Source organism: Schistocerca nitens, chromosome 4 (assembly GCF_023898315.1).
Source record: "Schistocerca nitens isolate TAMUIC-IGC-003100 chromosome 4, iqSchNite1.1, whole genome shotgun sequence".
In the NCBI taxonomy this organism is placed as follows: Eukaryota; Metazoa; Arthropoda; class Insecta; order Orthoptera; family Acrididae; genus Schistocerca; species Schistocerca nitens.
Window position 1 is genome coordinate 191,164,214 of NC_064617.1, and position 16,337 is coordinate 191,180,550.

A 16,337-nucleotide genomic window follows, 5' to 3' on the forward strand; every position below is an offset into this window, starting at 1 on the left:
CCTCCCAAAGAGACCACATTTTAGCTGGGAATTGTTGGAACTCATGAACAACAACCCAGGCCTGTGTGATGATCAAATCACAAGCAATGAGGCCAACTTCAAGGTCAGGCTTTGTTAACAAGCAAAACTTTAAAATAAGACTTTGCGGCAATACTGTAACTGGGAATACAAACGCATTTGTGAGAAGCATTTGCTGTTCTATGAGACCTTGCAAGAGTTGCTCTAAAGTAGCCATGGAAACATGTGGGTCAACGATGGAAAAGAAAAATCACTACCTCGTCGCCAATTGTAATAACTTCAAGTTGAACGAATATATTCCAAGGAAGACGCAAGACATGAAAGTCACAGATCAAGCAAACAGAGTAAGACTTGTGTACACTTTTTCAGTCAAATCATAACTGAAGCCAAGTCTAGTGGCCGCTGGCTGCTTAGGTGGCACTGCTGCAGCATGGCTGGCAGACAGCGCTGCATGTAGAGGACGTGCGTAACTGTGCGGCGGCACTTTGAAAGATCGGTGAGTCACAACAGTTACATCAATCAAGTTTAGTTGTATAGATTAACTTTTTAAATAAAAAATTCATATAATTTTAATTTTTCATCATCATAACTGAGAACAGCTCCTTTTCTCTGAATCTCACTCACTTCATAAACACATATTCTCTCTATACAAAGTACATCTAATGTTTCAACATTTGTTATGCCACATAATCATCTAAGATTCATTTACTATTTACATTAGGTGACAGAAAGATTGGGACAGCTGGAAGGGGGGAGGAAATGTAGCACACGGCGAAGATAGTACAGTCCTAAAATGACATTTCCACTATCAGCTATAATCTTTATTTTCCCTCTGGGCTGATTTCATCTATTACTCTTCTTTCAAGTTGTAGTAGCCGTGCACAACAAAAACTCAGCAAGCTGTCCAACCACCAACATGTGGTGGACAAACAAAAATCTTGTGACAAGTAGTAATGAGTACAACTGGTATACAAACAGTTTAAAAGTAGTGGCAGAAGCGATAACACTGCCCAGTGCCAGTCAACACAAAGAGTTTCTGTGTTGAAATGAATGAGAATAATGCCTCAACATGAACTCACTTATATGTGTTGTCACAGGTTTGACAATTTCCAGTGCCATGGCAATTATCATTTTGCTTTTGACTTGCAGTGGGCAATGATCTCATCTCTCTACAACTTTTAAACTGTTTTTATAACAATTGTACACTTGAATACTTGTCATACATTCTATACCTGCCCACTATATGCTGTCGGCCAGGCAGTTTGGTAGTCTTTCCTCATGCATGTCAACTACCCTTGAAAAAATCATAATAGCAGAAATTAGTCGATGGTGCAAATAAACAATAATTACAGTCAAAGGTAGAAATGCTGTGATTTCAGAAATTTTGTATGACTGTGGTACCTGCCTAAAGGAAAGTAAGGTAGGAAAGAAATGTGGGAATAGAATGTGTATCATTCCTGTCAAAAATTACAAAACTGATTGGGTAGAGAATGATAAAACATAGAGGGGGACAGGAACATGGGAGGGGAGAAAAAGAGACAGATGGAAGGAGCTACTATATTAACAAGGCATTATAGGATAGAAATATATGGGAAATGATAGTAAAGGAAAAAGTTACAAAGAGGGAATGGGAAACAGGTAAGGGAATAGAAAGGTTGTGGCTGAGGATGAGTTTTATGGGCAACAGAGACTGAAGGAATAGAGGATGTGCTGGAGGGACAGTTTCCACCAGTTCACTTCAGAGTAATTAGAGCACGAAGTGAAAGGAAAAGGGGTGAGGGGTTCATAATGGCACACATACTTAAACTGCTGTTGATGTGGCTGTGTGTAGTATATTCAGCAAATGAGCAGGCAAGTTTGCGGTATTCACTGTTTGTTGCATACAAATAGTTATCAAAATAGAATTCCGTACAGTAGTTGCAGCACAATGGTAGATCAAAAAGCTGTTAACAGACACAGTCCTACCCTTAGTCAGACAGGAAATGCTAGTGACTGGAGTTGGTGGTGGTGGTGGTGATAGTGGTGGTGGTAGTGAGTGTAGAGGATAGATCTACAGGGGAATGGTCAGCAGGAGATAGGATCATGAGAAAGAGTGTGTTAGGGATGCAGTAGTGTACTGCATAGGTAGGGCGGTTAGTGGTATACCACTTTATCAGATGTTTACGTTGTGAGTGTAGAACTTTCGATAGTTTATTCCTCATATTCAGTCATGATGATGACTGGTACTCAAAACACTGGTGAAGAATGTGGTAACTACCCCCCCCCCCCCCAAATATTTCAGTGATATTGGCTGATAAGAGGAGTACTGCTTGGTTGGTTGTATAATGTGTTCAGTCACTTGGTGGTGTCACAGCAAAGTTTCTTTCCCTCCCCTGTTTCTGCACCCAAGCAACCTATCATGACAGCTCAATTACATCTCTATGTGGTGAATTGTTACCATAACTCATTCCAGTGGTCATAAATTGCCCATTTGTCTACGTACAATGGGCATAAACATGTACATCTTAACACATTTTTAACCTTTATAATAATAAATATACAAACTTACACTTTGTCACCTATTTTCTCACATTCTTGCAAGATATAGAACAAGAGCATTAATTTTCCACTGGATTTTATATCATCCATTTCTTCCTCAGTCACAAACTTTTCCCACCATTCCGATGATTTCTGTTCCTCCTCTTCATTTTCTTTTTCAGTAATCTCAATAATGTCATTATCTGAAAAATGTTAAGGCTTATGTACACAAATAATGACTGTCATTCACAAACTGTTACCACTACTCCAATGACTTCTGAGGCTTGTTTTTATTTTCTTTTTCAATTATCTTAATAATTTCATTATCAGAAAAAGTTAAGGCTTATGTATAAAAATAATGATTGTCTATGTTAGTTTCTACAGAGTGTTATGTATCTGGAACTGGAGTCCCAATATTGTGTGTTAAATTTTCACCACAACATGATTTTAGAAAGTGAGAGTAAACACAAACAGTCATGTAAAGTCCATGTGACGTTAAGTGCTGGAAAAGGAAGATACCTGTCTGCTAGCAAAATAAGTTGCAACTCTATTAACAAATGGCAGTAAGTAGTCATAAATAGGCTAGGAAGGTGGAACTTCTACAAAAATAATCTACTGGGTACAAAAACGACTGCCTAAAAAGAGTGCAAATGTTTTTGTCTAATAATTTCAGCATTAAAATAGCCTCTATCAAAATCTTTTTTGAATATTATTTTTGGCCAGTTGTGAAGACAGTCACTTACAAGTCCAAACAGCCTAAAGTGGCATACAAAAAACTGGATACTACAGAAGAATTCAATGAAATGGAGATACACCTAATGAAAAGGGTTACTGTAGTCCTCTACAAACCTAACACCTCTCTCATCCAGTTCATTTACAACTTTCAGTTTATTAAGTAGGTGTTGAGAACTTAGTAAATCTTCATTTTCATGCCACTGTGAAGTATCTCTATTAAGAAACTCTTCACTAAAGTCAAATCTTTTGAACGACAGCGTTGCTTTATTAGAAACAATGTGTTGAAACCCATTGTAGATCATTTCTGCGATTTGACTGATCCATTAGCCATTTCAATATTTTTGATTGATGGCTTTGTAGCACACAATTTCCTATCCACGCAAAATCACCATCGCTAATGTGGCTGCCAGAGCCAGTTTTTGGTATCCAGGTGCTTTTGTTCAAGCTAAGGATGATGGACCTGATCAAGACTGACGATGCTGCCCTAAAGGCAAATGATTTTCCTATAGTGACTGTTGTCTTCTGGCATGTGATGAAAATAAACACATGAAAGTCCTGGCAGGAAATAGTGCTTTGCAGCATAATGCCATTACTGGGAGCAGAAAATGGCTGAATATCTGCATTCTGTTCATGAAGATGCTTAGAGCTCCTGAACTCACGAATTTAAACTATTCAAGACAACTGGTTTCAACAGTCTTAGTGATCATCTTCAGGTCTTAAACATTTTTTTGTAGTAAACCATGTTCATTTTACACTGACCTCATGCACAAGATAATAAGTGGATAAAATTCAGCACATTATAAATGTTAGTCATCGGTAAAATATTTAAAATTAGACAGCATCTTGCCCAAAAGGCAATGTCCATATACATACTGCTCACTGATGGTTGTTACATGATACACATGTGTGTACACACAACTGTGTATGTATGTGTATCACATAACAAGCAACTGTGAGAGTATGTATATGGACATGGCCTTTTGGACAAGATGGTGTGTGATTTTTAATATTTTAGTGATGACAAACGTTTATAATGTGCTGAGTTTAATCCATTTGACATCTTGAGCGTGAGGTCAGGGTAAAATGAACATGGTATATGACATTTTTTTTTAAACATCTACATCTACATTTATACTCCGCAAGCCACCCAACAGTGTGTGGCAGAGGGCACTTTACGTGCTACTGTCATTACCTCCCTTTCCTGTTCCAGTCACGTATGGTTCGCAGGAAGAACGACTGCCAGAAAGCGTCCGCATGCTCGAATCTCTCTAATTTTACATTCGTGATCTCCTCATGAGGTACAAGTAGGGGGTAGCAATATATTCGATACCTCATGCAGAAACGCACCCTCTCGAAACCTGGACAGCAAACTACACCACAATGCAGAGCGCCTCTCTTGCAGAGTCTGCCACTTGAGTTTGCTAAACATCTCCGTAATGCTATCATGCTTACCAAATAACCCTGTGACGAAACGTGCCGCTCTTCTTTGGATCTTCTCTATCTCCTCTGTCAACCCGACCTGGTATGGATCCCACATTGATGAGCAATACTCAAGTATAGGTCGAACCAGTGTTTTGTAAGCCACCTCCTTTGTTGATGGACTACATTTTCTAATGACTCTCCCAAAGAATCGCAACCTGGCACCTGCCTTACCAACAATTGATTTTATATGATCATTCCACTTCAAATCGTTCCGTACGCATACGCCCAGGTATTTTACAGAAGTAACTGCTACCAGTGTTTGTTCTGCTGTGATATAATCATACAATGAAAGATCCTTCTTTCTATGTATTCGCAATACGTTACATTTGTCTATGTCAAGGGTCAGTTGCCACTCCCTGCACCAAGTGCCTATCCGCTGCAGATCTTCCTGCATTTCGCTGCAATTTTCTGATGCTGCAACTTCTCTGTATATTACAGCATCATCCGCGAAAAGCCGCATGGAACTTCCGACACTATCTACTAGGTCATTTATATATATTGTGAAAAGCAATGGTCCCATAACACTCCCCTGTGGCACGCCAGAGGTTACTTTAACGTCTGTAGACATCTCTCCATTGAGTGTTCTGTGTTCTGTTTGCTAAAAACTCTTCAATCCAGCCACACAGCTGGTCTGATATTCCGTAGGCTCTTACTTTGTGCGGAACTGTATCGAACGCTTTCCAAAAGTCAAGGTAAATGGCATCTACCTGGGAGCCTGTATCTAATATTTTCTGGATCTCATGAACAAATAAAGCGAGTTGGGTGTCTCACGATCGCTGTTTCCAGAATCCATGTTGATTCCTACAGAGTAGATTCTGGGTTTCCAGAAATGACATGGTACGTGAGCAAAAAACATGTTCTAAAATTCTACAACAGATCGATGTCAGAGATATAGGCCTATAGTTTTGCGCATCTGCTCGACGACCCTTCTTGAAAACTGGGACTACCTGTGCTCTTCTCCAATCATTTGGAACCTTCCTTTCCTCTAGAGACTTGCGGTACACTGCTGTTAGAAGGGGGGGCAAGTTCTTTCGCGTAAAATGTTTGAAGACCTGAAGTTGACAACTAAGGCTATTGAAACGTGCTGTCTTGAATAAAAACTATTTGTCTGATCTTCACTTTTGAATGGTTTTTAACAATACAATGGTACTTTTATATAGCTGTGTATAGGTCCCTACTGGAAAATTTTCAGCTATTTTTGAAAAACTAGGATTCTTTGTTGTGCTATATGTCAAACAGATGGATGCAAATTGTTGTTCGTGGGGATTTCAATGTAGATTTACTGAAAGAGTCTGATAGAGAGCTTGACCATGAAGTATTATTTGGTTCTTTCAATTTGATGTCAGTTACTGATTTTTGTACTCTGGTAGTATAGGAAAGCAGCACACTGACAGACAATGTTTAGGCGAAGACAAATTTAATCAAATAAAAACTTTCCCTGTTAAGAATGGTCTGCCTGATCTCGATGCACAGCTAGTTAAAATATATGACACAGCTACATACAGTAATGCAAAACAGTCCTCCAAAATGGCGCAGTCAAATAACAATTTAACAATTGCAAATTTTAGGCAGAGCTTGCAATAATTAGACAGACTGAGCTGACACTAATTAAAAATTAATCTATTTCATGATACCTTTGTGAGCATATTTGAAAACAGTTTCCTTCAGAAAACACTGAAACATAATTGTAAGAAACCATCTAAAAAGCCATGGCTTACCAAAGGGATAAAAATTTCTTGCAAACAGAAAAGGGAACAGTATCTTATAGCTATAAGGAGTAATGGTCCAGAAACAGTCAAACATTACAAAAACAGCTGCACTTTAATAAGGAAAGTTAATAAAAAGTTCAGAAGTATGTGCATTATGTCTGAGATTAGCACCTCTGATAACAAAATTAAAGCAATTTGGAATATTCTTAAAAAGGGAACAGGGCAACCAAGAGCACTGGAAGACTGAATTTACATGAAACTCAATGAAAAGTTAGTTAACAAAAAGTCAGAAGAGGAAAAAAATTTTAATGATAATTTTTTAAGTTTTGTAGAGAAAATAGGATCCAGCTATTCATTAGAAAATGCATGTCTGTATATGGAAGAAACAACAACCATGCAATTTGACAAAATTCAACCCATCTCTCCTACTGAAATTAGGTAAATAATAAATTCATTCACAAGTAAAAGCTCACACAGAATTGATGGCATTTCCAGCAGAGTACTAAAAGCTTTTTCCCACAAGTAGGATTCTCAGCCACATATGTAATAGCTCACTGAAACAGGGTACTTTCCCGGGTAGACTGAAATATGCTACTGTTAAACCATTGCATAAAAAATGGGATAGGTTTGATGCTAACAACTACTGCCCAATCAGACTTCTGACAGCTTTATCCAAAATTCTTGAAAAATTAATGTACTCAAGTGTACCTTCACATACTTGTTAAAATGAAGTACTGACAAAATGTCAATTTGGTTTTCAGAAAGGCTTTTCAACAAAAGTGCTCAATATGATTTCACTGATCAAATGTTTAATGTTCTGAATCACTGATGATCATCCTCAGTTATATGGTGAAAGGTTAACATTACACATTACATTATTTGTATTCAACACAGGACTTTCCAGGATAACATAACTTATTTCTATTTTTGGGCTGCAACAGTGCTCACTTTGCTACAACAAATATTGTGGATTACACTTACCACTTGAATCTTTTTTATCGTCATCTTTTTCATTGCTGCTATCATTTGATGTTTCATCACTGTCAGTTGTCGAGTCATCTACCACGAAGTCTTTCAGAGATCCTTCAGAATCAGATGCCATCATTTGCTGGAATTTTTTAAATAAAATAAATATGTATTCCTCTGGAGTTTTAGTTTCAAGAAACAAAGTAAATGCAAATCAGTATTAGAACTAAAATTGTAGATCCTAGTGGATTCAGTATCAGAGTGATGTGCTACCTAATTTTAAACATGTAATAACAATTTGAGAATACAGATTTACAGAAAACACTTTTCAGTATTTCAACAACAGGGATGAGGAAACAGTTTACAATGGTTAAATGCCTTATGTGCCTATTAATTTATAACAGCAGTTTTGTCAGATGTTTATCACAAAAGTCATGCATTGGACAAGAGATGATTGTTGACTGTGACTGGTGCTTATGTTTTCATATTTCTTTCCTACTTTTAACACTGTGAATTGATTTGTTGGTAGATGTGAGGGATGGGACCACACAGAGAGGTCATCGGTCCCATCAGATGAGGTAAGAATGGGGAAGGAAATCGACTGTGCCCTTTCAAAGAAACTATCCTGGCATTTGTGCGGAGTGATTCAGGGAAATCACAGACAACCTAAATCAGGTTGACTGGGCACGTATTTGAGCTATCGTGCTAACTACTGTGCCACCTCGATCAGTCACTGTGCATTTAAGTGGAGGATAAAAGGGGGGAGGGGGAATTTAAATTTTAAGATACCAATGAGGTTACTAGAGATGAGTGAAAATTGGAGAAAGTTGGGAAGAGAAATCGGACACTCCTTTTTGGAAGGAACCAAGGAGGCATTAACCTTGAACAATTTAGGGGAACACAGGAAAATAACTCAATCAATGTGACTAAGAATATCTGAACAACTTACTACTGTGTTCAGGCCCATAGGTGAGCTTAGTGATAGTGCATTCATGTATTTCTGCACTGTCAATGGTTTTTGAGAACCAAAGTGCACTATCCACTTACTTCTACTTTCTGCTGTTTTAAAAACTTGGTGTAGACTAAAACAACCAATCATACATGTTATTTGATAGATAAGAAGGGCAATGGTTTTAATCATGATAACACATAACAACACAAGTAATCACTGAGGTCATTCACATTATACAGCTGCACATTTGATCCACAAAGATTGGAGGGAAGTAACAGTGAATTGCTTCCTTGAAGACTACAACAAGAAATCCTATCTTATTTCCAATGGTCAAAGATTAGCATGGATAACTGTGTCATTGGTGGTGTCTTTAGTTTATATTTACTTATACAAGGATCAGTAAGAAAGTAATGCCCCCCCCCCCCCCCCCCTCCACTACTAGGGTGGTTTGATAAGTCTGGTAAATTTCCACGAGACAATGGACATTTCTACTGTTCCTTCATGATTCGTAAGCTTGATTATTCTAAGAATTGTCTCAAGAATTTAAACAATGTACAGCATACACTTCATTGTTGACAGCAAACTGAATTGGTCAGTACGTCGGCTGTGATTGAAAATGGAGAAAACCAAGTATCAAGCTGTTATTAAACATTTTCATTTGAAGGGTTGGACTGTTGCACAAATCAAAACAGAACTGGATGAAGTTCACGCAAACACTGCACTGTCACTGAAGACCATTATGTCTGGAGTAATGATTTTAAACATGATCAGACAAGCATCAAAGACAAAGTGTGATTTGGCCATTCAACTGAGATCACCACAAAGAAAACCATTGACAAAATACGTGATATATAATGCAAGACTGCCAAATAAAAATTAGTGAGCTGGCTGAGACTGCAGGCATCTCAACTAACCAAATGCATATCCTGGATGGAAAAGTGGGCATGAAAAAGCTGTGTGCAAGGTGGGTGCTGCAATTGCTAATGGACAACCAAAAGCACTTCTGGTACAACATTTCAACTCAATGTCTGGTTATGTTTAATCACAATCTGCAAGACTTTGTGTGCCAATTTGTGACTTGAAGAAACTTTGATCCATCCTTATACACTGGAGTGGGGTTGCCATCCGTCCCAATATATCGGGATTGTCAATGTTACTGACCTTCTGGTCCCCATATCCTGACAAGACCCAACTTTGTCCTGATTTTGCAAAATACTGTTATGAACTTGGCTCAAGTATCAAAGTAACACAATCTGTTAGCAGCACATGAAGCACGTACGAGATTTGTAGCTATTTCATCTCAGTAACTCATGTAAGTAAAGCAGATGTGAGGCATCACATTTCTATGAAGAATCATACAAACAGATGTGTGGTAGCATTGACATCAAAACCTATTTCTACATTCATAATTAACAGAGATACCCAGGAAAAATTGCTCGTTGCTGCCGCAGAACTAACAGCAGCTTATAATGTCCTAAAGCATCATTGATCCTTCAATTCTGTTGAATGCACTGTAAAACTGAATGCCACAACGTATTCTAACTCCAAAGTCGCCACAAAAGCAGTATACAGCCAGCACCAAAGGTACAGCGATTGTTAAAAATATTCTTGCACCACACTCCATTTATGAATGCATAAAACAATTGCAAAAAGTTTCATTTTATGGCATAGGCACCAAATCATTGAACCACAAGGCTGAAAATGTGTTTCCTTTAGTTGTTGAATACTTTACTGAAACAACGGAATCCAACAGACGCTGTTGAAGTTTGATTTGCTGAATAAAAAAACATCGGAGACAATTGCAAAGTTTTGTTTAGATACTTTAAAACAACTGAAAACTACATTAGATAAATTAACTGCTTTTTGTGGAGACAGTACCAATACCAGCATCAGAGGGCTTCGTCAATGTGGCCGGCGGAATGTGTTTCACCAAACTAAAGAAAGAACTAGGAAAAAATGTAGAAGGAATTGGACGCCCTGTCCATATTCTCCACAATACTATATAAAGCATTGCTGGAGTCTTAAATGTTGACACTGAAATAATCATCATGATAAAATTTAATTATTTTTCAAGAACAAAGCAGCTGAAAGAGTTCTGCTTATACATTGATGTCAATCATCATACTCTTCTATCTCACTCAAAAACAAGATGGCTGTTGTTAATGCCTTCAGCTGAGTGAATTCTTAAGCTTTGGATTCCATTAAAACAAATTTTTATGCCGAAGACAGGCCACCTAATATAATTTCAGATTGTTTTCAGTAGTATGATCAGTGAAATTTACTTCATGCTTCGTCATCAAATTTGGCTCTGCTTGAAAAAAAGATATAAAATGTGTGAAGAAGAGTAAAGTCTCAATAATCAAAACAAAATATATTAAGTGGCACTCAAAAATGTCTGAATGAGATGATGACTCAATTTTATTGGCATGCAAGCCAAGATGAATTTTAACAAATTTAAAATTCAGAGCTCTAACCAAGAAATAATTAATATGATTTCGAAACTTGAGGAAGAAAGAATGGCTTTCTATGCCATAGCAAAGCATTTGATTCCTTATAGAAAAGGGCTATTTCTTTTAATAAATATCAAGTAATTGATTATGCTACCTGAAACTCCAGATTTGGTGATGATTGAAAACACTATTACATACCTGACTACAAAAGGTGTGAATATTTAAGGGGACAATTGTTTTCAGCAATATACGTTCCTGAAGAGCTTTTTAGAAACTAAGTGTGACTCAGAAGAATGGAAGAAATGTCAGTTTACTTTCTTAAGGAAAATGAACATCCTGAATGCAAATGCCAACTGCTAAAATGACACAAGTATTTGTTTTCTATTCTTGGACACAATGCAACTGTGGAAAGAGTATTTTCACTGCTGGCCCAGTTGTTTAACTACAAAATTACTTGCATGGAGTTTTATTAATACGTAAATGGGAGAAAAGACTTTGTGAAACAGGTGAAATCTTCCAAAAAAATATGGTGTACCACTTACTTTTTTGCCACAAGTTCCAGGTAATTGTGTTCTACATAAAAAGCAATTAAATTAAATAAATGTTTTCTTCATTTCTACACCTCAGTGTGTCCCGAGGAGGTCCCACCTCCCAGCTAGTTAAGGCACCCCTACTACAGAGTCAAAACGGCAGTCAAAACAATGGACAAAGGCTGGTGAAAGTGCAACAAAGAAGGCAAAGACCATTTTGTCAACTCGTAAAGTGATGGCCAATGTTTTTTTGGAATTTCCACAGAATAATACCCATAGATTATTTGGGAAAAGACTGGCCTGCAACTGAACCCTAGTACTTTTTGTCCTTTATTACTTTTTGTTGCTGGATTGTATGAAACCTGCATTGACTGAAAAAAAAGAGACCAATGTTGGCATATAAAAAGTGCTCTTCCACCAGGATAATCCACCATTCCACACATTGGCTATAACAATGGCAAAGGTGCATGAACTGGGATTTGAATTGAATCTTCACCCACTCTACCGTATTTACTCAAATCTAAGCCGCACTTGAATATAAGCCGCACTTGAAAAATGAGACTCGGAATCAAGGAAAAAAATGTTTCCGTAATCTAAGTGGCACCTGAAATTTGAGACTCGAAATTCAAGGGGAGAGAAAAGTTTAAGACCGCACCTCCAAATCGAAACAAAGTTGGTCCATTGCAACATGAGACACAATTTAGGTCGAATGGTTGAAGATACAGCTACAGTAGTTTGGTTCGAATCATAAGCTTAACAGTTGAGCTTTACCAAGTAGCCATTGCTATGTGTCAGGCGCTCCGTCAGTATTTGTACGGGTGCCCTTCCTTTTTCACGTGCTTCGTCTGGTTTGAACCAAATGCTTATTTTGCTTTGATGTGATAAGTGCCGTACTCTTTGTTATAAGTGTTTACATCACTCTAAGCTGAAAATGCATTATTGTACTGTGTCGTGCATTGTTTGTCGCTTTCTGATAATGAGCAAGCATGGCTTGCTTTTGTGCGCTGGGAAAAGCTGGGAAAAAAGTGTGGCTTAGATTCGAGTAAATACGGTATTCACCAGACTTAGTCCCAACTGACTTCTTCCTGTTCCCTAACTTGAAACTTTTACTTCCTGGGAAGAAATTTTCATCAAATGAGGTGGTGATAATTGCAGTAAATGAGTATTTTGCGGAGTCTGACAGAACCTATTTTGCCGATGGGATGAAAACGCTGGAGCATCACTAGACTCAGTGTATATCCTTCAACGTAGACTGTATTGAGAACTAAGATGGGTTGTTTATGAAACAAAAAAATTTTCTTGCTAGAAGTTCCTTTATTAAGGAACCTGCTGTATATTTTATGTCAAACTACAACATGCACAGAATTGTAGACTGTACGCTGCTTGATATTTTATTTTTATGCATAAGCTTATTTCAGCTTTATTTCCTTCACCAGTACATCTATGGAGGTACAGATTGGGGCTTATCTTTTCATACATCTTTTGCTTCTTTCACACCCTTTTCTAACACTGAGAATTTAATTGGGGGGCAGGGGATTTAGATTTAACATACCAGTATCCCCATCATATACGAAAACAAAAAACCGATTTCAAGTACACATAGTTTTTAACAAAATTATTGAAATTTTATATAAGCGTAACAGATAACTAAAATACAAGCGATTACAAACACATCAATAAAAGTTCTACAGACACATGACCTGCAACAACATAAATATATTTGTGTGAGCAACTACTTGTCTAACTTGAATTTCAATGACTGTCAAAATAATTATAAAGCATATTATATGTGCAACATCAAAGCATCGAACTACTTTCAAATGTTACTGAAAAAATATTACATCCAACAACTACGGACAGCAGCAATAGTTTACTCAAACTTCACATATCAAAGTCAGGATGTGAGTGCAACAGCCAATGTAAAAGACTTTTATAAACAATATGTATAATGTAAAATATAAATAAATGCATTTCTTTGCAGATGTGCTGATAAAGGCAATAAAGTCTAAATAAGCTGACACACAAAAATAAAATATCAAGCAGCATACTGTCTAATAATTCTCTGCATAGTTTTTTCCTTACCTTTTTCTCCAGACTTATCAAATCACCCTTGTACATAGATTGAAAACCGCAACACTGATGATTAATTTATCACTATCCAGTATAATCTCCAACCATTTTCAGCCTTTTGATCATGCTTTAAATAAGGAGATGTATTCCAATGTGATAACATGCACAGGCCTGCTTCCAAAGCCATTTATACACTGACATTTTCACGGTCTCCTCATCTTCAATGTCAATCCCTTGGTGAGCTGTTTTTAACGCCCCAAACAGATGGAAGTCTGATGGTGCCAGGGGATAAGGCAAGACTTTCCAATCAATTTTGACAATCTCTTCAGTGGTGTAACGACTGGTGTGTGGTCTTGCATAGTCACACAAAAGAAAAGCGTTCGCCATGGCTTTTTTGGACAAACTCAGGGAAGACGTGCCTTAAGCTGTTTGAGGGTTCTGACACACCACCCTCTGGATTCCAGAATACTGTAACCATACACTCCACACAGATTTGAACTTTTTCTTCATAACAGATTTTCTGTGATGCCATTCCACTGACTGCTTCTTCGATTCTGGTTACAAAAAAAATGAACCTGTCTTTCATCTCTGCTCATAATTTTTTCCAGAAACTCCTCTCCCTCCAAAACGAAGCCCTGCAAGAGTTGTGAGGCAATTGTTTTTCTTGTCTGTTTATTTTGGTCAGTTAACATTCTTGGTACCCAAGTTCCACAAATATTATAGTATCCCAGTTGTTGAATAATCATAATCACACTGCCTTTACCAAGGGAGATAATACAATACAAATCATCTGCAGCAACTCGGTGGTCGCCATGAATGATGTCATGTGGTGAATGTTGGGTGGAGTCACTGCAGTCACTGGCCTGCTGCTCTGCATTTTGTCAGCCAATGGTGTTTGTCCTTCAGTTTTGTTACAGCAACAAACCCATCATCCAACAATGCTGATATCCACTGTTGCATCACTGCACACATTTTTCAATCTTTCACAAATGTGAATGGGCACTTCACCTTATGCATTAAAGAAAATTTATCACAGTATGCTGTTTAATATGAACATCAATGTCAGCTATTGTGCAAGCAACTGCAGTAGATAGTAGAAGAAGGTTTTGCAGAATAGTGCCAAATTCAAATTTTTCAAACAAACTTTATTTAAGGAGAAAAAAATAGGATGCATTTCTTTCTGACTGACCCACTTATCAGTGTCAGATTGAGACTACTTGGGCATAACTATGGAGGGCAGTGTTCAGTTTCACTTTCATTAAAAAAACTCCAGGTAGCTGATCAATGACTGACAACAACCTACTAACTTTTGTCAGAGGCACAATTTAGAAAATCAGCATAAATAAAAAATGGAATAGTGTGCTGATATAGCTTTAATTTCCCATTTCAAAAAATTTTTGCACTAAATTACACAGACAAATTAAAATGTAAAATGATAATTGTATCAGTATTTCAATAAACATCCCGAAACTCTTATCACTATAAAGATCAATGAGATGCAATTTCATTCTATGCACCATTTATAATTATGAAAATGTAATTCCATAAGATTTTCATCCAATACTTCTTTCTTCATAGCAACACCAGTATGTGACACAAAAAAGACAAATTTATTCCCTGTTCTTCATTCCACATTCCTAGTTTTTTTCATCATACATGTTATTGGATCTCTTTTACTAACAGTAAAAATGCTGTATTTACATACAATGGCTATACATTTTCATGGTCGCTGCCTGTAGCAGACATTTTAGACATATTACACATTACCTCGTATCCTGTATTATGCTTACATACAACGGATCACCAATTTTGCTCTTCTTTAACATGACTAGGGTACATACTTGAATGTAACAAATGGTACTCTAGTAAGATGCCCTTCTCAAGCTTTTTTGAGAAACTGATGGGTTGGGTTGTTTGGGGGAACAGACCAAACAGAGAGGTCATCGGTCTCATCGGATTACGGAAGGACGGGGAAGGAAGTCAGCCGTGCCATTTCATTTCAGAGGAACCATACCGGCATTTGCCTTGAGCGATTTAAGGAAATCGCGGAAAACCTAAATCAGGATGTCCGGACGCAGGATTGAACCGTCATCCTCCCGAATGCGAGTTCAGTGTGCTAACCTGAGAAACTGAGGTTCGAAGTTCTACTAGTATACTGAATGCCATACGAGTGGTGATAGCACGACCAGCCACAACGGTAGGCTAGAAGTCTGTTTATAGTGTGTTCGAACCTTGTCATTTTCTTTCTTATTTTTCCTAATCTTCTCCAAAACACTTCTTCTGCTACAACATATCATGTTTCTTCAGAAACAAACAAATAATAATAATAATAATAATAATAATAATAATAATAATAATAATAAAAGCGACAATAACCACTGTGGTATGTTAACAGTGAGATACAATCAACATATACCATATTTACCAAAGTATAAGACCATCCTAAATATAAGATGACAAATACATTTTTTAGAGGCTCCTTCAGAGAAATTTTTAATTTTGATCAGTCAGAGTATGTTAAAACAAACTGTTTTACTGACAACGTTTCTGCCAAAAAGTTAATATTATACTATTGCAAACTTATGCCAGTTATTGATTGTCCACACTTTTGATAATACAACAAAAAATAAAATAAACAAAAAGAAATGGTGGGAGGGGTGGCGGGGGGGCTGCATGGTAGAATTTTGCACATAACATAAGTTAATCATTGGTAATATATGGTTTAAGAATCATAAAAGAAGGTTGTGTATGTGAAAGAGACCTGGAGACACTGGAAGGTTTCAGATTGATTATGTATTGGTAAGACAGAGATATAGGAACCAGATTTTAAATTGTAAGACATTTCCATAGGCCGGTGTGGACTCTGACCACAATTTGTCGGTTATGAACTGTAAATTAAAACTAAAGA

General features: G+C 37.3%; 1 protein-coding gene across 2 annotated transcripts in view; it reads right to left on the bottom strand.

Annotated features, from left to right (window-relative positions):
* Positions 1–16,337, bottom strand: part of LOC126251334 (transcriptional regulator ATRX homolog) — a 500,398-nt gene that overhangs the window by 113,469 nt on the left and 370,592 nt on the right. For both annotated transcript variants that reach the window (XM_049951680.1, XM_049951678.1), the window contains 2 exons: positions 7,443–7,569; positions 2,567–2,738 (listed from right to left, as the gene is read on the bottom strand). In XM_049951680.1, coding sequence (XP_049807637.1) covers positions 2,567–2,738; positions 7,443–7,569 — 299 coding nt within the window. The remainder of the gene's footprint in view (positions 1–2,566; positions 2,739–7,442; positions 7,570–16,337) is intronic.